The 26,952-nt window shown below is 40.1% G+C and overlaps 1 protein-coding gene across 1 annotated transcript; it reads right to left on the minus strand.

Annotated features, from left to right (window-relative positions):
* Window positions 1–896: 896 nt before the first annotated feature.
* PRKAA1 (protein kinase AMP-activated catalytic subunit alpha 1) lies at window positions 897–26,739 on the minus strand. Its single transcript, XM_072416636.1, has 9 exons — window positions 26,567–26,739; window positions 24,086–24,227; window positions 22,748–22,841; window positions 20,330–20,474; window positions 19,917–20,004; window positions 18,621–18,845; window positions 15,337–15,826; window positions 12,604–12,730; window positions 897–10,987 (listed from the first exon to the last, which is right to left on the minus strand). Exons 3-9 carry the CDS (start codon window positions 22,805–22,807, stop codon window positions 10,740–10,742), a joined length of 1,383 nt encoding a protein of 460 aa, XP_072272737.1. The 5' UTR covers window positions 22,808–22,841; window positions 24,086–24,227; window positions 26,567–26,739; the 3' UTR covers window positions 897–10,739.
* Window positions 26,740–26,952: the final 213 nt, after the last annotated feature.

The raw sequence follows: 26,952 nt of genomic DNA on the forward strand, positions 1-26,952 counted from the left end.
TTTGTATTGACTCAAATACAAAATTATTTAACTTTCCTGCACATCCTCCCGCCTGCACCCACGCATGCACCAATGTCACTGGGAAACCCCGGAGATCACCTCTGCATACACCAGCTGGAGATCGAGGAGGAAGGAAGTGTCCTGGACCAGCAGGACACCAGGGGACACCGAGCGACCCCAAGTGTGACTCGGGAAAACCGCTTTTTGCCTGAAAAATCCACCTCAAATCACACACGGGAATACCGCTGGGGGGTTAACAAACACGGCACATACAGCACATGCATCACGCAGGTTCTCCTATGATAGTCCCCTCTTCTCCACTATTGGAGAGCTTTTATAAAAAGCATGGTGGCTCAGTGGTTAGCACTCTGGTGTTTACAGCACTGGGTCCCAGGTTCGAATCTCGGCCAGGACACTATCTGCATGGAGTTTATACCCTATACACCCTGTGTTGTGTGGGTTTCCCTTGGGTATGTCGGTTTCCTCCCACATTTAAAAAAAAACATGCAGTTAGGATAATTGGTTTCCCCAAAAATTTACCTTAGACTGTATTAAAGATGTAGGACATTATGTATGTATATTAGGGACATTAGATTACGAGCTCATTTGAGGGACAGCTAGTGACATGACTACAGATATTGTAAAGCGCTGTGTAATGTGTCAGCCCTATATAAATACTGTATAATAAAAAAAAAAGGCCCATTGACCCTAGGGAAGGTGTGGACCAGGATACGCACCATTCTCGGTGGCTCAGTAAATTAGCAATTCATTGTGTCTGTGAGGCTCTGGGGTTTGGCTACAACCACATGACATTTGTATGACCGTGATAGGTTTCTATGTTCCAAAGCATAACAGTAGAATAATGGAGCACAAGCATAAAAAAGCCAACACACCAATGATGATAAAGTACATTTTTTATTCAATGTTTATATTGTAATACACACGGGTGATATTTGCCATAGATTACAACAAATCAGCTCTGCTGTATTGCACCAAATATCTATAACGTTGCATAACTACAAGTGCACACAACCGCATAGACAACACCGTCCAGACGACACCTTCATCTTCATTTTTTGCTGCACTTGTCAGAAAATACCGGTCCCAAGAATTGTGATAACAATAAACAGACACCTGCAGCACGTTTTCTATATTAACAGACACTTCTTGAAGTGACTTGCTATCATGAGGATACCTGCAGGACAATATATAAAATATACCCTCCAAAAATGAAGTGATTTCTTAAAGTGAACCCAAAACTGATGTTTTAAGTGGATGAATGTTCATCACTTCAGATACTGATGGAAAAGTATGAAAATCTTATTTCCAAAGGCTCCAAGGCACCAAAGGACAGGTTCACTTGTAACTACTAAAGTAGTTACTAGGCAAATACCAGCCAAGGAAAAAACTGGAGCAGCCATTCAGATTTTTAATATGGGGTAACCCTTGAAATAACTTTCAGGTATTCAGGGAACCCATTCTATAATTATTATATCCACAGATCAAAGTACATTACCATGGTGGTCAGTAGGAAGAACCTCTTACATTGCTGGCCAGTGGGAAAAATATCCCACTTGGAAATAGCCAAAAAGATCATTGGTGTCACTTAAAAAGACCTGAGAGTCAAAAACTGCTCAAGGAACCCCCAGCAACCTCTTGAGGAACCCTGGCTAAGAAACCCTGAACTGGAGGAAGCAGCAAAGATGTAAGTAGGCATCTTGGGGTGTGGGAGCCAGTTGCTGTTTATTAGGTTAGGAGTCTTGAGTGGTGATGGGCAATTTTTATTTTAAAGAGAACCTGTCCTTGAGCCAGCCAACGATTCAATGTAGAAAATGGAAATCAGTTTTGGGGAAGACATTTTAATACAGTAACATTGGTCTACGGAATGGCTTTGTGTTTTTGTCTATTAACAGAATTCTACCAATATACAGCCCTAAAGATCACAAATAAAGTGCATCTGTCCTTTTATTAAGCAGCTATTTTATAGGCTTAATGAAAATAAAATATTCAGAAACTTCTCCCCGATGCACAACAGACCGTTATGAGTTCAAACTCTTTGGAATCTATTTAAAAAACAATGAATGTGACGTTCACTGAACCATTCCCTGCTGGAGAATCAATGATGTTCATGTGTTTAAATGGCAATGGAAGATATTCCCACCAGGGAATATCAGATTCACTGGTTTATAAATAGAGCCCTTTGTCTAATAGCATATGGGTGCCATGTTTATTTTAATGAGAAGATCTGTTCTAAACGTCCCTTAACCTTGGCTGGAATGCCTGAATATAAGGCTGACTGGTAGCAGCATACAGTCAAGGAATAATCAACATAACAAAAGTCAGAGCTATGCAATATACTGCAATGCAATATCAGGCTGTAGATGAAAACAATTTACATCCAGAAGAACACTGCATAGGCAAACATAGTATTTAGATTTCACAGTACTAATACAGGGAATAAAATAGAAGCTTTTTCTATAGATCATGAAATGATTGCACAGGGAATGTAATATTAGTATGAAATGGTTGCACTGCTACCTTATGATGGAACATACAGCCTGCTGTGATCAGACTTGGGCTACATACACACTTCAGATGATTCAGCCCTGAGACGATTATCAGACAAGAATTTGGCGTGTGTACCGCACTTGTTGTCTGTGGTTTTGATGACCGTCCTGGTGGGGATACACGGACAGCAAATGATCGTAATGATGGAGCGGTGCCGCTCCGTCGCTCTCCCCTCTCCATAAAGCAGAACAGTGCTGTATGTATAGTGCTCCTTCATGCATCGTGCAGTCTTTTGTCCTTGGAATGGATCGTGAAAGATCCTTTCCCATGACAATTTTTGAACTTGTGTACAGCCAGTGCTATGAGTTTCCTGAACAGCCCAATCCACACATTCTGCTGGTAGATTACATATTACTGATCGATTTCTCAATAAAAAGACATGCCCAGTGCTGGAACCCGGATGTCTGGACTCCACAGGTCACTGCTCAATGTGGTACCTTACCAAATAGGCTCATAAGGGTACACAGAAGTCTTTATGGTTCTTCAAAAATGGACCAATCAAAATGTTAGTACCAGGATTCGAGTAGGGCACAGATGGCATTTGTCAAGGCCTCAACTGTTCTTCACCCATGTCTGATTACTAGGGAACTAGAAGCTTAGAGAAGCCATGCGGATTGAAATACAACTGTTGCATTGGCTGAGAAGCAAACAGTAAAATTAAAAAAACTAGCCACGTTCTTTTGTTATTGCAGCACAGATGATAATCCTAATAGTAAAGCCAGCACAAGAGAACCCAAACAGGACTCATCATATCACACAACACTGTCAGGCCCCAGGCAGAGGCAATAATGAGAACAATTTGCATTTTAAGATCTTTACATATGCTGGAGACAATTGTAATTGTCTATAGGTGCGTACACACTTCCAATTTTTATCGTTCCAATCGAACGACGAACGATCGATTGGGCAAAAAATCGTTCGTAAAAAAGTAACCAACGACGCCGACGAACGAGGAAAGTCGCTGGAAACGAACGACCGGACCGACGGATCGGATTGGGCGACGATCGTTGAACATCGTTCGTGTGTACGGTCGTTCGTTGATCGTCCATGTTCAGAGCATGCGTGATGAACGAACGTCCGTTCACTTTCCTGTCGTGCACATAGTTCCTCTATCGTTCAAACGATCGTATCTATTGTGTGTACAATATCTACGAACGATCGTGTCGTTAACTCTATGTGCAGGATCGGTGCTATACGATCGTTCATATATATCGTGCATGAACGTTCGTCGTTCGTTTTCCAACGATAATAATTGGAAGTGTGTATGTAGCTTATGTTTCCAGATCAATAAAAGGTGCTAATTAACACCTATTGTTTAGAACCACTGGGGAGGAATCGGCAGGGGGACTCCAGATTTTCCTCCCCCAAACTCTTAATAGAAAGGAGTAGCCTTTCTGTATAGAAATCATTCCAATGTCAACCAAAACAAGCATTCTGAAGAATGAAGCGCTTTAGGTCAGCTTTGAGATTTCCATTTGATGTAGACAATGAAGGGGCATGGCTTGCAATCTTGAGAATGCCATACCTAGTCTAGGATCAGTTTTAAGCTCCATTCTAGAAGGAAATTCAACCTTTGCTTTAACGTGTTCAAACAGAACAAAATAGTTAAACATTTTCAAAGCTTAGCAACAAATTTGCTGACTATAAAGCACCCTTTAGCTCCAAGGAAATTAAACCCATAATATTAGGACAGCCGGCTGACACTATAAGGAAGCTGCTTGCAAGGCTTCAGTAGAATTTAGGCTCAGGTCAGCAGTACAGTTATCGCTTTGCAGCTGCTGGATGGAAGTCCGTGTTGGCCCAGTCCCTTTCAGCCTGGTGCACATCCCGGCACTTTTCAGTAACTACCCAGAACTTTTTGGATGGTTACTGAAAAGTAGAGTCCTAATACAGAAGCACTGGACAGTTGCTAAATAGGATTCGTATAGGGCCAAAATAACATGCAGCAGTATACATTAAATGGGGGTTGCAAAGGACAGATACAATCAATGAGACAGGAGGAGGAGAGGACCCTGTCCATTTGTGGGGCATAATACAAATATGGTGGGAAAATGGGACATACTAGGAGGATGGGCTTTAGAAAGTTGGAATAAAATATAGGGAGGGGTAGTAGAAAGCTGACAATTAAAGAAGTTACTGTATTCTTTTGGCAACAAGTGGGAACCCCGATATGTCATGCGTTGCCCCGTCCACTTTTTGACCTCCTGCCTACAAGCTTCTCCCTCCCCCCAGCTTAGAGAAATAATTGCATGGAACACTGTACTTTATAGAGAATGAATGGGGGGATTGACAAACTGTATGTTCATTATAAACACTTATAGTGATGGAAGCTGCAAGTCGATGGGAAATGCCAGAAAACAGTCTGGCTTTGGGCTTTCAGTAAGCTTTAAGTATTGCTAATGTTCTCCATCAGCTAGTTTTAGGTGCAGTCAATACTCCAATTGATATCCAACATGTTCAAATACTGATAATGCTTAAAACAAGGCACCAAGTTGAAAGCTTTGCAAATACCTTGTATTGCTTGCCTATTATCATGCTTTTAAAATATTGGCAGAATCAGAAAGGTCATTCACATACAAAACTGCCACTGCTTTAGGCTAGAAATGCACATTGTAAGTGAATATAATTGGAGGATTGCACATTTGGCTAACCCGCAAATCTCTCCTAAATCAAGGTATCACAAAACCATATTATATGCCCCAAGTGCAACCATCTCACAATGACTTAACCTGACTTCAATGAATTAATGACATGACAGTTGATATAAATCATATCAGGAAGATGACTACCAAAAGTGCCACCATACACTCAATACACAATTGGATTACAGTTTCTGCACAACTAATCATCAGATCATGTAACAAATCTTATATTAACATCCGAAACAAGCCAACATTTCAGTATAACAAGAAACGGAAATGACTGAATCCCAACAGTACACCGGGAATGTACCGGTACACAGATTCTGCAATAAATGTATAAAAGTCCTGGAATAGAAAAGTTAGCAAACAATTGATGTTGGGCACAAACTGCCTTTTTGGAACTGGGGACATCTACAATATAAGACATGCTGATCTGCATCCAAAATAGTGAGAACCAAGACTAAAATGATTGACACTTAAAATGGACTGGCAGCATGCAATAAAGTATAGGGACACTAGTACTGCCACCAGTAAACATGACAGTTTCCCTGCACAGAGCATGGCATGATGAATGCGTCGCTCCATTTGCAAATCACCTCATCCGAGACACGGAGGTATAAAGGCTGGCCAGGGGAAACAGCATGGAGACACAGGGATCAGATACATGCAGCCGTGTCCCATACTGGAGATTCCAGTTCAACCCAAAAATCTGATTGAGCCAGGTGGGAGGAAATTAGGCCAGTAGTGGCCCCTGTACTGTGACACGACTCAAGTAACCACCCAAAAACAGCCGGGAGGTTACTGAAAAGTTCCGGGTGGCGCACCCAGCTAAAAGGGCCTGGGAAGAACACTGACTGGTATTACATTTTAACAGGTTGTAGGGACAATTATCTGTAAAGCAAATCCTACTAAGCTGCCATGTTTATGTAGAGGAAGTTTAGCTTGTTTCTAGGCTCAAACCTACTAATCTCAAATATGGAACTACAAGCCAACTCTTGTAGTCATTACCTGGGGCCTAATAGTGAACCCTAGAGTGAGCTCATGGTTCTGCAATAATGGTGAAGTCCAGGCAGCATGCCACAAGTTTCACTGACGAGATTAGTCAACTTTTGCAAACTGATAACTGGGGCACAATCCATAACAAAACTGAACTCCAAGTGCCTGTTCTAGCAGAGGTGACAGCTTTGCACACTAAGGGCTGCATATAAACTAGATTTAGACCTTCACCTGAGTATTTGAAGAAGTGGCCAATAGACTGGAAATTCCCTGAAATGGGAAAGGAATGCTGAATAGCAGCAACCTGCATGCCTGTTTATAGTTTTGGTTACATCAAAGCAAAATAGGCTCATTAAACATAGCAAAAAGCAGTACATTACATCAACTAATCTGGCCTAATGTATGCAGAATCCTATTTTGACCACTTTGAAAAGATAAATCACTTAAAGGTTCCAAGAATCCTCATACTTTGAAACCGGTCCCATGGTCCTATTTGCAGCACTTTACATCAATGTGACTAAGCAAGGAAGTCATTTTAGACTGCTGAATGATTACAAGGTTCTATATAATTTAGCTCTAAAGTTTAAAGTGCACAAATTGTGATCAATAATCAGGTTTGATTTAAATTGAAAGTACAGCCAAAATTCTTTAGCTGGGGTTTACATTTCCCATATTCTATTGAAACCTTGATTGCTTTCTACTGCTCACAGATCACTGGTCAAATTTCTTTTCACTTCCTGCCCCAGAGGTACAACTAAAGTGAAATTTTTCAAAACAAAATTTCTCTGTTCCTAAACCACCACCTCCCCTATACTAGATTTCTCATTACTCATTCTGAGAACATTGGAGTTTTTGATTTACCCTCAATTTTGTGACAACCGTAAATAAAACTTGTTTAACGCTTGCGAAGGCTATCCAAGAATTAGGCTATGCACACATGTGCAATGGTTCTCGTCCAATCATCCGCTCAGGGCTGATATTGGATGAGGTAGGGGTGTGTGTGTGTGTTCAGAACGGCAAATGCACAGACGATGAATGATCGTAATGAAAGGGTGCCACTCAGTCCCCCCCCATCCATATAGCAGAATGGAGGTGTATGTACAACGCTTGTTCATGCATCGAGCAGTTGTTGGAAAGGATTGTTAAAAATCCCTTCCAACGTCAATTATTGCACGTGTACCCACCCTTGGGATTTTGGCTGATCATTCACTTTAAATCTGACCTTTGGACACAGTAAACTTTGTTTGAAGCAGTTGTCTTCCAATCATCCAATTTCTTGTAAACCAGCAGATCTTCACATACTAAATTTGCACAACCCCCACTGTACGTACAACCTAACAATAGAAGTGCTGCAGGGTTTAGACTGTCAGCACCATGGTTGAGTATCCATCACTTCCCCACCATTAAAAAGCCTGGGGCTGTGTTGTGAAAAGCTAGAAGAGGGGGCAGTAATGTTAGCACTGCTGTCCCTATCAGGGGGGAGATTTACTAATGTCTGCATGTAAACAAGATCTCTTGGGTTTAGGAGAAATGTTATGTCCGATGATTCTCATCCGATAATCGCCTCAGGGCTGATATCGGACGAGAATCTGGCATGTGTACACCGATTGCCAGGATGGATTCACAAATAAATAATGGAAGTGAAGGGGATAGAGCACAGCTAGGGGTGGGCAGAACGACGCTGTATTAACAACACACATTCATACATCGCACAGTCGTGAAAGATCCTTTCTATTGACAATGACTGCACATGTGTACCCAGCCTAAGGCTGTCTGGACAGGAAGGGGGTGCTTTGGAGCAGCGAGAAAACTGCTTTAAACAAACAATTGTTCTTTACATAAAGCCAACTAAAAAAATACAACTTGTTCATACTTTTGGATTACAATGGCTTCCCATAAAAGTTAATCAACAAAGGTACTGTACAGGTTGTAAGCCATTTAAAAGAGGGTTTGCAGTCTAAAAGCCACTTAGTTTTTTCTCTGAACCATGACCAGCTTAAAATACAAGACACTATAGAACCAATAAATATCTGCTAACCCCACTTGAGACAAGCATACATGTAAATCCATCTAATAGATGCCACTTTTCTCTCAATGTTTAGTTCTCTTTAATAGTAGTATATGCATTTTAAGAGAAGACATTCCTTTACATTTTTTTCTTTCCCTGTTAAATAGGAGAAGAAAGACAAGCACTTTGCACAAATCTGCATTTATACAAATTATATTCCCTAAATGTCTTGGCGCGAGGCTTGGGAAAAAAAAAAAAAACAACTCCAATGCAGTTATTCTTTGTACATACAATATAGAGTTTAAGGTAGTACAGGCATTTCTCGATATGTTTTCAAATGAACTTAAAATATAAAAAAAACAAAAATAGCAAGTGAATGCCAGTTGAGCACTTGTGAAGAAAAAAAAGCCTGAATTGTTTGCTATTACCAGAAAAAAAGTCAGTGTTTATTCATCCAGCCAAGTAACATTCTACAGTTTCAGTTTTTTCCAATGTTTAAAACCCATTTAAAAAAAATGTTCAACTTTTATATAAAAAGAAAAGCACAGAACACTTATTACATTTGTACAAATTATCTTCCCTCATTAAACTCCAATTATATTTCCAGCATTATATAAACCAAATTGATTAGATTTAAAAAGGGATTTTCAGGTTTTTTTTCTAAGCAGCTTGCAGCCTTATTGCTCTGAGATAAAAGGTTGTAATGAAGTAAAGATAGGGGGATTCTTTTGTTGTGCATACAAGGAAGGGAAAAGGATCCCAAGCCATGAAACCTTTCCTGTGTTTGTTTGAGCTGAGGATTAAAAATAACTTCAGGGTCAGAATAGCAGCAAAAGTAAAGACAATTAAATGTCTTGCTTAATCGGATAAAACATCATCCTGCTAATTGACATCCTATATGTCTTCAGTCACAAATCCGCTTAACGCATCATAAATGACTAAGAATGACCTAACGCCACATTTCACCAGTAGATGGCTCTGTAGTAAGGCTAGAAGTCAGCTGTGTTCATATAGGCTTATAACCATTATTTATTATTAATAAAAATAATAATAAACAGGATTTCAATAGCGCCAACATATCACACAGCGCCGTACAATAAATAAGGGTTGCCCTTCCCCAAAGATACATATTCATTGACATGTCATTGCTTTTGTCTGTCTTTTTTTCTCTTTCAGGTAAACTGCAATAAAGAACACAGGTCTCAGTGGTTTAAATCTCAGCCAGGACATTATCTGCATGGAGTTTGCAGGTTTCTCCCGTGTGTGTGTTGGTTTCCACTGGGTACTGGCGTTTCCTCTAAAAATGCAGTTAGGTTAATTAGCTCCCCAGCCCTCCCAAAATTTACCTTGGACTGTATTAACCCCCCAGCATTGTAATTCTGCCCGTATTTCCACGCAAAAAGCATGACTTTTTTTGCATGGAAAATAATTTTACATGGTAGGCCTATGATACTTAGGCATAACTCACTGAAATATACGTCCAATATTTATTAAACTTTAGGTAAAAAAAAAAACACAAAGATCTGTTAAAAATTTTAATACAGGGACATGTAATAACTGTACAGTAGCTTGTATAATATATATATAATATAATTATTTATATATTAAATCAAGATTTCTTTGCATTGGACTCGATACAAATATTTTGCATTGAATTCAATACAAAATGATTTGAATTTCCCGCTGCTTATCACACTCGCACCGACACCACCAGGAAACCCCAGGGATCGTCTCTGCGTCTGCCGGCTGAAGATCGGAGGGGGAAGACATGTCCCAAGGAGCTGCTGGGACCAGTAGGGCACTGGGGGACGCCAACAGAAAAAGGTACGGTTTTTTTTTTAAATCTTGTTAGCGACCCCGAGTGTGACTCGGGATTTCGGCTTTTTGAATGGAGATTCCCCCCAAATCACTCAGGATTACCGCTAGGGGGGTTAATGGCAAATGACTACGGTAGTGACATTAGATTGTGAGCCCCTTTGAGGGACAGTTAGTGACAGGACTATGGACTTTGTAAAGTGCTGCGTAATATCTCAGTGCTATATAAATATTGGCTAATAATAATTCCAGATCTCTAGGCTTTACATACAATACCTTCCTTTTCAGAGCATAAACTTTCCAAAGCAGCAACCAAATTAAAATAAACCCTGAAATTTCCCTTTAAAGTGAAATAGTGAAAACAAAGTAGGTAAAAATAAGAAGCGAATGTGGTGTCTCAGGAATACACGACACAGCCCAGTGTTCAATAAAATGTGCAATTAAAAAGTCAACCTTGGAAGAAAAAAAAAATATATATATACAAGATTTTATACCTTTGTTGCCATTTCTGTATTTGTTAAAAATAATTATCACACATTAAGCTTTACTGTTTTAGGTCTGACAGGAATGTCAGATCTATGTGCAAATTGCATTTGTGATGTTGCTTTCAGCTCTTTGTGTGCTAGGACTGGATTAAGACTGGAAGCATTTTGGCTACAGGTTACTGCATGCTTATTGCTGGAAATGAAATCTGGTAAAACGGCTTCAGCCTATCGCGCTAGGATTTTGATTAAATTTGCACACATTTCAAAGAATTCTATAGTATGGCTTCCTGGTCGAGGGACAACTTCATTGTTGGAGGAGTCTACAGATGAGGTCAGTGAAGAAGGGACAGAACCATTGGTTGGCTTGGCTGAGGCTTCGGCATCAGAGTCACTTTTCTGAGACGAACGGCAACTGCCAACAGATCCTGACCGCCTTGGGGTGGTATTTTCCGATTTGGTATCGGTAACGTCATCTGTTGAAAGACATAACAAGTCATTTTATGATCTCACAAAAAAAGCAGCTGGTTTATTAGCAAAGTATATAAAAGAGAAAGCATCAGCTACTCGGGGCAAGGTACATGATGTCTCAGGAGGTTCATTCTCCCTCCAACTATCAATACACATCTTTCCTTTGTTGGAGCTATGAAGCCTACACAGGGGGTAAGGAACTACTCCTCTCCCTCAGATAACTGTCTGGCTGACAACTTTGGCTGCACGCTTATGTAAATGGTACACACTAAATTATAACTTCAACCACAACTATTCAAATGTTACAGCGGCTGAAAAAAAACACCTGGGATGTTTATTGGCATTAACATTTTAGTGCCCAACTTATCATTTACGGTGCAAAGGCTAGTTTTGTTTCTTGTCCACAGAAGTAATTTGTCTCAGCCATGTCCTCTCCTCTATAGTTCATTGAGCGCTGACAATGTGTGTGTGACACTTGAGGTGAAACTATTTAGCAGTCTTTGCCCCACTTCAGAAGAAACCCACAATAGAAACTGCAGTATGTGTAGCAACACATGTGAGTGTTCACAGGCATGCTATTATGACTCCAATGACATGCTTTAGGACTGGTGGTAACTTTGCTTTCATCTCATTGAAAGTTTGCAGTGTTCATAGGGCTGCGGTATGGAGAGCAGCTCTTTGCGCTCCATGATAAACAGGCCTCATGGTGCAGGATGCAAGCATGTGTTTGTGTATTTATACCGTCATATTTGCTTTTTTGCAACATTCCTGGTAATTTTTGTTGGTTCCCCTGGTTAAATTTCTGCACCACCAAGCATGGAAGCAGATGAGTTTTGTGTTTGTGTCCCTGGTATCTGCTTCCTTTATCCAAGTGTTTTTGAATATGATCTTCCCAACCCAGATGTGTTGATTGATGGCTCTCCCAGCAGAAAGTGGTCAATTCTAGTTGCTGCTGAAAGCATCATACAGAGATAGGAAACTTCCCTGCTGTGATGTCCTTACACAATTTGTCATGGAAATGCAGTGATTAGTGCAATGGGTGGGTTGGGCTTTTAAGTTGGATTCAGGTTTAACACTTGTATTGTAGAGTTTACCTGCTAAGGTGGTACTGTGCTGTTATTAGAGCATAGGACCTGTAGTAAACCTGGCCTCGCTTGGCTATAGCTGTTCTGCCACCACCTAATCCAGCACACCATATATGTATGTGCTTTTAGGTGGAATACTCTCATTAGTAATCAGTGGTCCCTTAACCCCCCCCCCCAAAAAAAAAAAAAACACAACCTTGTTCCGTCTGCATCCCCGGCAGGTCCTGAGGACACATCTTCTCCCTCAGATCTCCAGCCAGCGAATGCAAAGACGATCTCCGGGGTTTCCCGGTGACGTCAGTGCATGCTTCAGTGGGGCAGGAGGAGAGGCAGGAAATTCAAATAATTTTGTATTGGACATATTCTGTGAATTACGCCTAAAAGTTATAGGCCTACAATGTAAAAAAAATTTCCATGCAAAAACAAATGTAACGCTTTTTGCGTGGAAATACGAACAGAATTAGAACACTAGGGGGGGTTAATACAAGGAATGTAGCAGATAAACAGTAAAATCCCTGCACAGCAGTATTACGCACCATCAATGCTGCGGAAGTCCAGCAGGTATGTTCGGCTGTCCACTTGGTATAGCTGCAGGCTCATCTTTGTGTACATGCTTGTTATTGGATTTTTTCTCCTAACGCGGAGGTAGTATGGATTCACCACCTGCAAAGAAGAAACTTCTGTGAATGTGTGTTAAACTAAAATAACCGTAAGCATGATCAATGTCTTAATAGGCAAATAATCAAGAAGCTGGATATTTACTCTCTGCATGACAGTGTAGGAATAACTGGGAAGGGCTTTTATAGCCATTCTCTAAAGCAATAGTCCTTAAACCCATTAACCAAGGGCCACATACAGGCCAATTAAATAGTAAACAATATTTTTATTTCTGTAATACAGTATTTAGCGCGTGTGTGGATCCTAGTCATCAAGGGCCAATTTCAGGGTTGTACAGACAAAATGAACACCTTAGTAAAGCGGCATGCCTTTTCCTATTAATATGTAGGTGAATCTAGATTGCACTTGGACACTGTGAGAATGGCTACTTCCCAGCACAGCTTTTATCCAGAGCCATATTGGTTTGTGACAAATTACCATTTTTCCCCAGATAGCCATATTAGCCTGTGGACGCTGAATTTAAACCTCAAGCAGCAATGCAAAAAATGAAATACTACCAGCCATGGCAAAGAAAAAAAAACTTGCACTTGGTAAGGAGAATTTGTGCAAAGGGCAAGAGCAATTGTTTTGATAGATTATAGAGTATAGGGTCAGGGAATGTGGTCTGATAACAGACTTCACATAATGGGCCAATTAAACTAATAGTGTGTAGCTGCAGGCTCAAGAGCAGAGGGTAATGTGGATAGCCATGTCCATAAATCTGCAAGGAACAGCAGGAATGGGGGATAGGATTGAAGCACATGAGAGAGTAGTGCTTAAAAAAGTAACTGCACCGTTTTCTGTAACTCTAGGATTACAGAATACTGTGCATGCCATTTCTAATTTAGCCACCACCCAGCCTATGTGAGGAAGAAGCCTACCAGCTGTAAACATTTTCTGGGGAGAACACCAATTTACCTTTAAATGATACCTAAAAACACGAATTGAAGGTCCTAGATTAGAGATCTCTACAAATTGTCATTGCTAGACTTGCCCATGATTGGACAAACCTGCACCATACGGTTTCAATAATTCAGTATGGGTGCACCTGACAGAGATGTGCCAAGCAGAATGCATTGTCTGGTCCGGGTACAACAAAATATCACTGACTTTTTGAAGGCTAGACGCAAGGATACACGAGGACAATGGTGATTTTTATTAGTTTAATCCTGCAACTAAAGTTATTAGGTAAACACAAAGTGTTGCAGTCACTACTCATATAAAACAAATTGTATTTTATAAAGTGAGCTACACAAGCAGTCAGTCACTGATAAATCCTTGTTCCACCTGTGTGTAGGAGCTCCTAAGCAATGTTAGGTGCTTCTGCACTTAAAAAGCTTACCTCTAAGGCCAAGTACACACGTGCAATAATTGTCTCTGGAAAGGATCCTTCACCATCCTTTTCAAAGGCAAAAGACTGCATGATGCATGAACGAGCGATGTACATATAGCGCCATTCTGGTCTATAGAGAGGGGAGGGGGGGAAGAGGGACGGAACTGCACCCCGCTGGGCTCTCCTCCTTTCACTTTTATTTCAATTATTCATGGATCCGCCAGGACAGATCCCATGAATGATGAGCGCTGTACACACGCCAGATTCTCATCATATTTTAGCCCCGAGACAAATATTGGACAAGAATCATCTGACGTGCGTACGTAGTCGAAGAAAGCTGCTAAAAAAATAGATAAAATACCTGACAAATGAATTGTTATTTCCATTTAGTTTCCTCTGGTAGGAGATGAGACCATTTGGGATCTTTTACAGGTCTTGTACACCCCAACCCCCCAGCCTGTGACTGAACAATGAAAGGAGAGTCTTATCTGTCATTCTGCTCCCTCCACTATCACCATGGTCCTTGATTACACATTAGGAGAAGACACCAGATAGTTGCGTTGCAGTTCTTTCTCCCCCAGTCTGAGGTTTGCTGCACATGGGACTGCAAGTGGATAAATTAAGCTCAAATTTAGGTACTTTCTGCATTAAATAACACATATGTAACGAGTATGAATGCTTGGCTATGAAAAGATCAATTTGCGGTTTCCACCATTAAAATTGTATTCAGCAGAATAAATTAATTTCTTATCATTTCAATAGCTCTTTAAAATACCCCCCTAGCCGTTCTCTTCACTCCTCCAATGACCTACTAATGACTTCCTCACTTATATCATCACATGCACTGCACCAACTCTCTGGAATGGTTTTTTTCCTCCTATTCTACTAGATTATAAGCTCTTCGGGGCAGGGTCCTCTCCTCTAGTGTCACTGTCTCTAATAGTTTGTCAACATTATTAATAAGTTTATTATTAATAGTAATAATTTTATTATTCGGCTTGCGCCTATTTTCTGCTCATTTAAGAACACTCAAAACCAATTTTTTCAAACTTGCCTGTGTGTCTCTCAAACCCTTGCTACTCACCCACCAATCCATATCCCCCTCCTATTATAACTCTTCGGGGCAGGGTCCTCCTCCTTCTCCTGTGTCACGGTCTGTATCTGTTTGTCATTTGCAACCCCTATTTAATATACAGCGCTGCGTAATATGTTGGCACTAAATAAATTATGGTAAATAACAGGAAAAAGCATGCTATAGCAGAACAATGAGAACCCTTACCTTCCACTCATAGCCCAGCTGCTTCATGGCTCTGCATACTTCCGCCATGATGTCATTTGGTCGGCTCTGACTTCTGATCCCTAGGTGCCATTTTGCTCTCCTTACCCCAACCTGGTGCTTAGATTTTTGTGGGTTCAGCTCATCAAGCGTGTGTCTCTGGCGGGGGGACTCTGCAATCAGGAAGGGCACCCTCTCTGGATGAGGCCGGGCTGCATGAGGCTCATCTACAAATGAATCTGGTGGGCTCGTAGCCAAATAAAAATCTTTGGCCTCGTTCATAATTCGTCTGTTGTCTATGATCAGGTGATACGCCACAGCCAATGGGTCCTGGTGATTGCGGCTGTACAGGCAGCTGAGCACCTCCTCCTCCGTACATTCACACTTCTCACACACTTCCTTTAAGGCTTCATCATCGATCATGTTTGAGCTGTAGGCTTGGTCCTCTGGGAACAGATACTTTGGGAGCTCCAGTTTAAACCATTCATGGTCCCTAAAATTAAACAAAATTAGGACAAAGTCAGTTTATAACAAAATGTAGGAAATATAGAAGTGCTAAAGTATAACCTCATTACATGCATGGCTCCAAGACTTTCCGAGAGCTGCCCTGACTCTCTGGAATGGTCTTCCTATTCCTTTTCGGCTTGCTCCTACTTTCTGCTCATTGAAAAGGGCACTGAAAAACCCATTTTTTCCCAACTTGCCTAACCATCTTCTGAAACCCTCACTACTTACCCATTACTCCATATCCCCCCAACCTATTGTGTATTACTTCCCCCACCTCTTAGATTGTAAGCTCTTCGGGGCAGGGTCCCCTCTCCTGTGTCACTATCTGTATCTGTTGGTCATTTGCAACCTCTATTTAATATACAGCGCTGAGTAATAGGTTGGCGCTATATAAATCCTGTTTTTTTTCTGTTCTAAGGGAAATTACCATATTTTAAAAAAAGAAAGTTTTTATAAAGGAAACCTATTTTTTTTATAGTGTTTGTAAACCCAGTTATTTCTTCACTGCATTTAGAGGGGTGATTGTCAGCCAGGAGGAGTGGTTATTCCCAAGTATACATTTCATGCAGAGCCATATTGATTGAAAGACATAAAATCCAATTACTAAGTAGGTGAGACAACGGTCAGGCTGGGGAGGAAAAATTATAGAATATGCTGAAATCAGTCAGTCAGGAACAGAGGGCTTTAATCTCCTCTGTAGCTCACAAGGCGTTTTTGTTTTAGGGTAAAGCATGATTGGGATCTCTCCATAGTATGTTCATCTGAAAGGTCCTAGAGAGTTTGATAAAAAAAAAAAAAAAAAAAAAAAACACAGGAGGACTTTCTGCTCTTATCCTCTTTTTATGAGGAAGTAAGTAAACAGGTAGACCGTGGAATAGCAGTTGATATAGTGTACTTGGATCACCTGAACTGAATCTATTCTCTCTAGAGAAGAGACATTTAAGAGGGGATATGATCACCCTGTACAAATATATAATGGTCCATATAGAGAACTCTCTTCCCCATTATTAACTTTGAGATCATTACAAAGAACAAGAGGGCGCTCTTTGCGTCTGGAGGAAAAGAAGTTTAAGCTCCGGATAAGGAAGGGATTCTTCACTGTAAAGTCTGTGAAAATGTGGAATCATCTCCCTCAGGAAGTAGTTTCAGCAACTACTATAGCTTGCTTTAAGAAAAAGCTGGATGTTTTTCTAGAAGCACAGAATATAACTGGATATTAAGGAGTTAAAGTAAAAATAACAGTGACTGTTGATCCAGGGAACATTCGATTGCCTCATGGAATCAAGACGGAATTTTTTTCCCCTGTTGAAGCAAATTGGACCAGGGTTTTCTTTTTACCTTCCTCTGTAACAACTATGTATTATAGGGTTTTATATCTGGGATATGTTTATTTCCCTAGGGGTTTAACTTGATGGGCTTATGTCTTCTATCAACCTAACCTACTATGTAACTATGTAATGATTAGTTTTGTTAAGCTTTTCATCTACAAACTGGTTCAGTCAGTATTCAAGCCATGCCTAGAACTGGCGCAGTGCAATGCTGAACTGCAACAGAAAGAAACTCACCATGACAAACACTGTGGCTGCCACCACATGTTTTTGGATTGAGTGAGGAAACCCACGCAAACGTGGCGAGAATCCTCAAACTCCATGCATAGGCAAGAGTGCTTACCACTGATACTCTAAATCAAGGGTGTCAAACTCTGGCCTGGGGGAGGAATCCTAAATATGAACTGCAGCTGGCCCGCCGCTGCATTAAAATTCCTGGCATCACTTGCGTCTATAGACCAGTGGGCTCTCGCCTTTGCGTAGCCCCACATTGGACTGTTTTATAGGTGCAAATAATGTCGGGAATTTTATTAGCGGCGCTATTTTAAAGAGGGAGTTTTAGTGGCGGGCCAATCATAAGATTTAGCTCTGCGTTGGCCGTGTCTGGCATTTCCAGCACTCCCCCCTCAACTGTACTTTTCCTTGCTACTCCAAGGCTTTGACTTGGATGGTTGGATTTTCATAGAAGAATATTGTTATTATTATTGTTAGCCTGTGCAAAAAGGTTACCATTAAAATTTTACTCAGAAGGCTACAAATAGAGAAAGAGGCATAAGATTTTTTTCTTAAATAAAACTAAAAAAAAAAAAATTTTATACCTCTTTCTCTCCTATAAGCTTGTGCCAAATTGAATGTGAAGCAAAACCTCTGTTACCATATGAAAAGAGTTTATATCTAATGAGAAGGAAAAACTTCCTAAATTTTTTCAATACATTTGAAGGTTGGCCCACGACTTTAAGTTTTTTTTTTGTCCCTGTGTATTTGTGTTTGACACTCCTGCTATAAATGGTCTGATGTAAATTTAACTCCTGCTATTAAGCTGTTAAACACCTACGCTGCAAAGCCAGACAATGAACAAACCTATTCCCTCAAGGAAGTAGAGCTATATGGATTGTCATAACAGAGGCAGTGCCAATGTCTACTGCAAAAAAACAAGGAACAAAGGGGAGAAGGGAAAGATATGAAATAGGTAAGAGACTTGAATATCACAGCAGATCCATTCAGTAAATTCAGAGTCATCACACTGCCAGGTTTTTGGATACCAGCAGACTCCATGGCTGGGAAGTTCTGTGCATTAATAAAGGGACCACCATCAGTAGGAACCATGGAGCACAGGTATTAGGGTATTTATATTTGTATGGTTAACGCAAAACATCCTTGACCACTCACTATGCATGACTTTAACCAAATGAAAGAAATTACTATTGATCAAAAACAATGCTGCCGGCTTACCTGATATCTTTAATGGTTGCCCTTTTCATAGGATCAACTTGGAGCATGTGCTTGAGAAGGCTGATCACGGAGGGGTTGAGATACTGGGGGGTGTAGAATATGCCATCACAGATCTTTTTGAAAAGGGTTGGCACATGGTCATCATCAAATGGAAGAGTCCCACATAACAAAGCATAAAGAATGACACCACTGCTCCATATGTCCACCTCCGGGCCAGCATAGAGCCTAGAAAAGGAAACCGTTTGTAGGCTTACAGCAATATGGAAGGTATTTTTCAGTTTACTGTGCAGAATTTACACCTGAAATAACTAATCATATTGTGGCATTTAAAGTGTACAAAGTGGCTGAGTAGTTTAGCAAAACACAAAGGCAGCTTACATTCTCAGTATAGGTCCACTTTAAGAGCCGAGCATTTCTGGCAGACCAACAGGTAATGCTCTGTACCTGTAAAGTCTAAGGGATAAAACAAAGATCTGAGGAAGTATTGCAGAGCCTTGACATATGCTTTCATACAAGGTACCAGCAAACTACCACTGCCACTCTCAAATAAATGTCTCAACTCCAGTCCCCAAGTACAACATACAAGACAGGATTTTTACTAATCTCTCCACAAATCTCTATTTTAAATACAATGCCAAATCTGTCACTGCCATTATTTGTGGAATTCTAATCCTTTTCTACTTATCAAAACTTTGAAAGGTTCTATTAAAAGGTCACATAACCTTAACCAGACCAAAAATGAGGTATACTGTGCAAAAGGGACATATATAGCAAAAAGGCTTGAAGGGTAAGCCCGGGATAGCAGTGACAACCTGACCAGCGTTTTCAGTAGACTAACACCAAGTAAACTCCACTAAAAAAATCATCCTTTGGCACTGTACATAGCTTCCTGAAAACAGCTCTCTCCTTCCAAGAGATCACAATCCACATGCAAGCAGTGGGCTGGTTTTTTCTAATACACACCCAGTAAAGCAGACTAAAATGTAACAAGAAGAGGAGCAGAAGAGGAGCCTGTATACCTGCGTAAGACCATGTAAGGTTTGAATTCATCTTTCAGGTATTACAATCACATTAGATATGGGCTCAAAAATATGCAACTGTTCTGACACAAGAACTGCTGATGTTTCCAGTGCTATTACCCTATGGTGACTTCAGGAACTTGCCAAACATCAGGCATCCAGCTCCATAATGCCTGGCATGATTCTTTAGAAGCCTGCAATGTTATGTTACCCAAGACCTATGCTGCATGCTTTTACCCATTTTGGCTGAAAACTCATTTTAGTGGATGACACATACCTTCCAGAAATTACTTCTGGCGCAGCGTAATTGGGAGACCCGCAGCTTGTCCGTAAAAATTCTCCATCGGCCATCATGTTGGAAAGGCCTATTAAAAAAGAAGAAAAATGGTTTGAAAAGTCCTACAAAATCTACTGTTTGTACTGCTGGCACTATACAATTTTAAAATATCCTAGATTGTAAGCTCTTCGGGAAAGGATCCTCTCCTCCTCCCATGTCACTGTCTTTATCTGTTTGTCATTTGCAACCCCTATTTAATGTACAGCGCTGCATATTATGTTGGCGCTATATAAATCTTGTTTATTAATAATAAAAAATCCTGCTAGGTTTTATATACAAAGGGAAAGCTGAGTACATAAGTAGTAGGTAATACACACGTCTGACCCAGACACACAGGACATGCCAATACTTACCAAAATCAGCAATCTTTGCGTTCATATGAGCATCCAGAAGTACGTTCTCTGGCTTCAAGTCTCTGTGCACCACCATATGCCTGTGACAGTAATCAACCCCAGACAGAATTTGCTGGAACAATCGCCGAGATTCCTTTTCATCCAACTATAGAGAAAGTAGAGAATTAAAAATTAAACAACTGTCTAAAAATACCTTACTGGTTCCCTTTAAAAAACAGAATGCAAACATTAAGCAGAAACCCAGAATATGAACTTATTTTGGCTTGTTAAATATACCATTGCAAGTGTTTTGCCAAACCTAGTCAAAGAGTACAGAGTCTCCTTCAAATAGACCTCTAAAATTATGAGACTGCTGCCAACATCTTGGAGGAAATGTCATCTACAGCAGCCAAAATTCATTTATGTGAGAAGGGGAGGGCAGGGTCAGGGGAGATGGGCCAGCAAAGACTAATAAAAAACACCCCAGAAAATGAAAGCTATTTCATTCAAGGAAAGAAGACTGCTAACTGACTCTCGCAAAGTAATCAAAAGTTTCTTTGTTTACCAAAGTTTAGATGTCCTCTATGGGACCCAAGATATCAACCTTGATTGCCAAGTTGGTTTATTCATAAAGTACATGGGTAAATTTCACCTTATATTCAAAAAATGTTTTTTCATTAACAAGAAAGCATTTCTTTCTTTAAAATCTAATATGCAGGTTCCGACAATATAAGGCATACCAGTCTGTAGCTGGTATAGAGCATCCATTAATTACATGATTTTACACACAAAGGCCCACGAGAACTTCCCTAAAATCACAACTTTTCTGAAATGTCCAGTTAAGAAACTGGGGAATTCTGTTGAAGGAAAAAACTATTCTTACAGACCATATTGGGCTAAGTTAGCAAAGGGCAAAAAGGGTGCTGGGCAGACTAGCACGTTTCATCCCTCTTGGTCTTTTTGGATTTAATACTCCACCACTGCATCCACCAATGTTATATATCTATTTCCATACAAGAAAAAACATTGTTTCCTTCCTGGACGGCATTATGCCTGTACGTACAAAACGTTTTGTGGACTTGCTCCCTTTCTTTCAATTGCGTTAATATTTTTATACTGAATAATGATGTGTACCCTTCAGAATTATTAATGTTGCATTCTATGGATATGTTAGAAATGTCATTTTTTTATTTGACATTGCTGCGTTCTGAATTTTGACATTTTTACATGGTAATTGATAATATTTCAATATATTTCATCTTTTTTTAATTTTTCATGGACATTATAATTAAGAAAATACTTTTTTTTTTTTATAACTTTTTAAAGTTTCTGGTGGGATGCCATTTATTATCGGTGATGAAAGTCCAATCTACTTGATATTACAGGACAAATGTATGTATGTATGCAAACATATAGACACTGGCATATAAACTTCCTTGAAGATTAACATTTTGATTTGGCAAACTTTTATACCTCTTTATTGAGCCATTAATCCTGTGCTGCCTTGGAGATTTCTCCATCTTTTGTTCTGTGCCTTGTGTCAGGCTTCAGTTACACACCCCTTTTTTGACATCTATGGTATGTATAGATAATAATTTTCTTATGTATTATTTGATTTACCTTTTGAGATTTATTTGATAAAGAGAATATTTTAAGTTACTTATGTTAGCCATTTATATTATTTTTAGTGCGTATATACTGTATTGGTGAACTGTACTTACAATACCCCGATGAGGCAGAGTGTATCTGCGAAACACGTCGCATTGTAAAAAAGAAGTTGGTTACAGTATCACTACAATTATGTACATTTAAATATTGTTGATCACTTCTCATTTATAATTTTATCCTTAAATCGGTGGAGATACCTGCCTATATATTTATGGGCATGGCCACACTGATTCTGGTTTATAATAGAGAGTGAATTATGTATAGTTATTCTGTTTATTGATATAAAATTTACCTATTTTTATATTTTTTTCGTATTTGACTGCCTTAAAAATCCCATATACCAAAGTTGCACGTATTGTACCATTGATTTTTTGAGATGTTGGCAGCAAACTAGATATACATGAGATTTGACAAACATTCTTGCTAGGCAGAAAAATTGAAATTTCATAATGACTTTTGGGGTGTGCCATATAATGGTAAAAGTGGAAACTGGCTGAAAAAAGCAGACATTTAGGTAGTCAGTATTTATTTTCAGGATGCTATGGATAGCACTCTGCTGGCCGCTTCCAATCAGCCTGCATTATCCAGAATAAGAGAAGAGACTCAGAGATCAGGTCACCGGGTCTAAAACAATATGTATATGGAAACTGAAAGGCTTTATTAGAAATACGCAGTTTTTGATTATTAAAATGGGGGGGGGGGGGTATATATATATATGCAAAAGACTATACATGCAGGTCATTATTTAGAACAAAATAAATCCTGTCTTACCTTCCCATTCTTACATATATAGTCAAAGAGCTCCCCGCCTGACACGTACTCCATCACCATAAATATATCTGTCGGTGTACTTATCACCTGATACCTGACGAGAGATGTAAAACTGAGGTCAGCATGTGTATAGTTATACTTTTTTGAAGAACTCCCCACAGAATTATACAGCAATTTCAACATTAAATTTAGAATATTCCTGCACTCAATATTGTACATTCATATGGGGTTTCATCAAATTCTTTAAAGGTCAGATTTAAAATCCTGGATGAACAGATCCCATTCAGAACGCATTAACTAGACAACTACCAATTTTGCCAGGTAATGCACTATTTTAATATCCTGTTCCTTGTGGTCCCTCAAAATGCATGTTTTAATATAATTACAAGATACAAAAACTGGTTGCTGATCACTGGTGTAAACCAATGGCTTTCAGTGACAATGTGCTAAACTGCTAACTCTTAATTCTTAAACAGACTCTAAATTAACATAATTCTAATTTAATCTACAAATGTGCATACTGCATAAAGTATGGCTTAACATCTGTTGATATGGAAATGCCCTTTTCTTCAATCTAGTGGTCATACACTCTACTGGAAGCTACACTGATCATAGCATGCCCATAATGAGTATCTCCTTGGATCTAGAAGTGGAGTAACTCCCCAACTAGCATCAATATCTGCAGTATTCTCCCCAGCCCCTTTTAGCCTGGCGCACCACCTGGCACTTTTCAGTAACCACCCGGCTGTTTTTGGGTGGATACTAAAGAGTTGGGTCACAATACAGGGGCAGCCTCCCACCTAGAACTTCTTCCCATCCAGCTTTAAAAAATGCCTGGGTTTAACACCCATGGTAGGCATACCTTGGTGGTGCCTGTTTTTCCACACATTGGTACACTCAATGCAAGACAAAATATGGAGGCAAGACTAATTACAGACAAAAGTTAGTCTTTGAAGAGAGTAAAGGGCAGTGCTTAACCAAGAATTTTTTTTAAGGCGGGTGGAAGCCCATGAATTGTGACCCAACTCTTCAGTAACCACCCAAAAACAGCTGGGTGGTTGCTGACAAGTGCCGGGTGGTGCACCCAGCTAAAATGGGCTGGGGAGAACACTGAAGGGTAAAAAGCAGACACTTTTATGTTCGTAATTATATGTTCACAAATGTTGCAAAATGATCCAATGTAAACAGGTTACAACACAATGAAGCAACAGTCATTGAGAAAGAAGCCACCATTGCACAACCTGTGTTTCCTATAAGCTAGACTTTCAAAGGATGCACAATTGCTCACAATAGTGAAATATGAACTTTGATTTGAGTGAGTGAACCCAGAATACTTACAGCTTAATTATATGAGGGTGTCTAAACAGTTTAAGATTCTGAATCTCCCTGCGAATCTTTCCCACCACATCCAGACTTCGGATCTTCTGTCTGTTCAAGATCTTCACTGCCACTTTGTGGCCTGTTAATTCATGTTTGCCAACTATTAAAAAGGAAAAAAACAAAAACAAATATTTAGCAGAACTGATAAATATATAAGACATAAAACAATATGTTTAAACATTTTAAAAATAACGTTTAGGAATGAGCACATTTAGGTGCATCTGTAACTGACAATTACGTGGGATGGAAATATTCAGCGCAATTGATGTCATTGTATTAAGATAATCTTTTATTTGTGTTTCCTGTCAGTGGCAGACAATTATTATTATTATTATTATTAAACAGGATTTATATAGCGCCAACATATTACGCAGCGCTGTACATTAAATAGGGATTGAAAATGACAGACTAATACAGACAGTGATACAGGAGGAGAGGACCCTGCCCCCAAGACAATCTATTGGCTGATTAGTATTTTGAAGTGAAATTCAGGCGCAAAGTTTATGAAGTGATGAAAAGGTTATGATTTAAGTCAAAGTTTTATTGCAATGTGTTCTTTGGAGATTTTACATTTCTGTTCTGGATACGAGGGAAAATCTCATGCCACCACATGAAAGGCAATCAAACCTGACAGATGCTGTAATCTGTTCTGTGCTCCTGTTGGAGTAACAGATTGTGTGGTCCAAGCTATGCTGGTCCAATCTATCCAAAATGTAGCCCTATTTAAACTTGAACTGTGCATGTTCTTTGGGAGTGTACTCATTCATTTCTAATGACCCAGTGCTCAACCCAGAAATTTTTTTAAGCCGGGTGGGAAGAAATTGTAGGAAGGTGGCAGCACCTGTATTGTGACCAAACGCTTCAGTAACCACCCAAAAACAGCCAGGTGGGTGCAATTGCTTACAGCAGAAGGCACCTCCAGTGCACTGTGATAGGAAGAGAAGTGTGAACATGTTTTGCCTGGACATGTATTGAACGCTCATAGGATAAGGACAGACATGTCCATTCAAGAAACGGCACCTTTTCTTAAACACTCCGTGTTCTGCACCACAAGCACCCACCGCTCACCAAGTACTGAAAGCAGGAATAGATAATGATACGTCGTACCAGGAAGTAACAGTTACGTTGCTGCATGAGACATCTAATCAGCAAAGTCATACAGATAGACAATAGCAACAATTTAAGGCTTAAACAAGGTTTTCTTGTTGCCTCAGTAGCAGAGTGACCTGGGAAGGCAAGCTTTCAGGACCTACAGCTTTTGCTCAAATGGCTTTTTAGAGCCGCTGAGGTCATGGAAGCTAAAAGATAACGGGGACCAAAAAGGAGGAGAAAACAGACTCTGCAGGGACAACCAGCAAGTTTTTCCTGAACAATTGTCCAGCATGGCAGTATTTCGTTTGGTGCAGGGTTTTGTACAACAAGCCCATTTCATATACAACGCATCTACTTGCTTGATTTTATGTCCTCAAACAAATGACACATTTACCATTTTATTGGCCAAACAGTAGTCAGTCTTTCACCCAGCAGGAGGCTCACATACTTCGTACTGAAGGATTTAACACATCCAAGGCTCCACAAAGTCTCTGGGCTCCAAGACCTAGTTTATATCTTACTGAAGCAGAGCTAAACTTTCACAGTAACCAGTTACGATTCAAAGGGGTGTCTAAAGGCCTGGCAGCACTACTCTAACAATATATTAGGCAGTGCAAATGCAACGGAGTGCTTGGACTCTTCATGTTTGTGTCAGGATAAAGTAAACCCCTTGTGCAGCAAATACATCATATTGACCTTAAGAGTCTACGGCCAACAAAGATGGCCATAGACTCTCAAGGCTGGGTACACACGTGCAATAGTTGTCGCTGGAAAGGATCTTTTACAATCCTTTTCAGCGACAAAAGACTGAAAGATGCATGAAGGAGCTCTGTACATACTGCACCGTTCTGCTCTATGGAGAGGAGAGAACGATGGAGCGGCACCCTGCTGCGCTCTCCCCCCTTCACTTGCATTACGATCGTTTCTCATCCGTCGTCATCTGCAAGGACGGTCCTCAGAATGACGAACGACAAGTGCTGTACATACGCCAAATTCTGGTCCGCCCTGAGGCGATTATTGGACAAGAATCATCGGATGTGTGTACTTAGACTAAGAACACCCGGTAGGGATGGAAGCAAAGGCAATGGAGGGGAATGTAAGCATGGCAGTAAAGGAGGAGTTCCTTTTGGCAGGTGTCTATCATAATGTGCAAATATGCCGTGTATACTAGTTGATTATGGAAAAAACTTCCTGCACCCTGAGAACAGCAGTACAGGTAGTCCCCGAGTTAAGGACATCCGACATACGGACGACTCCTAGATACAAATGGCTTGTAGCCCCCACACTTTTACAGGCGAGAAGCCTAGGTGACCATCTACAATCTTGCCTCACAGTACATATATTTACCTTTTTTTGCTTAGATCCTTAAATATTTTTGAAGAAAAATGCTGTAACCTTCCTCAAAAGTCAAATCTGTACTTGGAAAGATAAAAGTCCTGGCATACTGCAGAATCAGGCTGCTACAAACAACCATTAGAAAAATCCCACAGAGATTATAATGTTTTCTCAAGCATTCCACTGTGCCATGAACAAGAATAAAAAAGCAAACAATTCCAAACACCCAAATGCCTCCAAACTGAATATATTGCTAGAATTATGACCATGCATGCAATACAGAGATAAGATAGTGAGAACGTGTATCCTAACATACTGAACACGCACTGCACAAAGCAGATCGATGTAAGTTACACAGAGCAGTCAGGAAGTATCAGCACACCTTCTGATTAAACAGC

The sequence above is a fragment of the Pyxicephalus adspersus genome, chromosome 6 (assembly GCF_032062135.1).
Source record: "Pyxicephalus adspersus chromosome 6, UCB_Pads_2.0, whole genome shotgun sequence".
In the NCBI taxonomy this organism is placed as follows: Eukaryota; Metazoa; Chordata; class Amphibia; order Anura; family Pyxicephalidae; genus Pyxicephalus; species Pyxicephalus adspersus.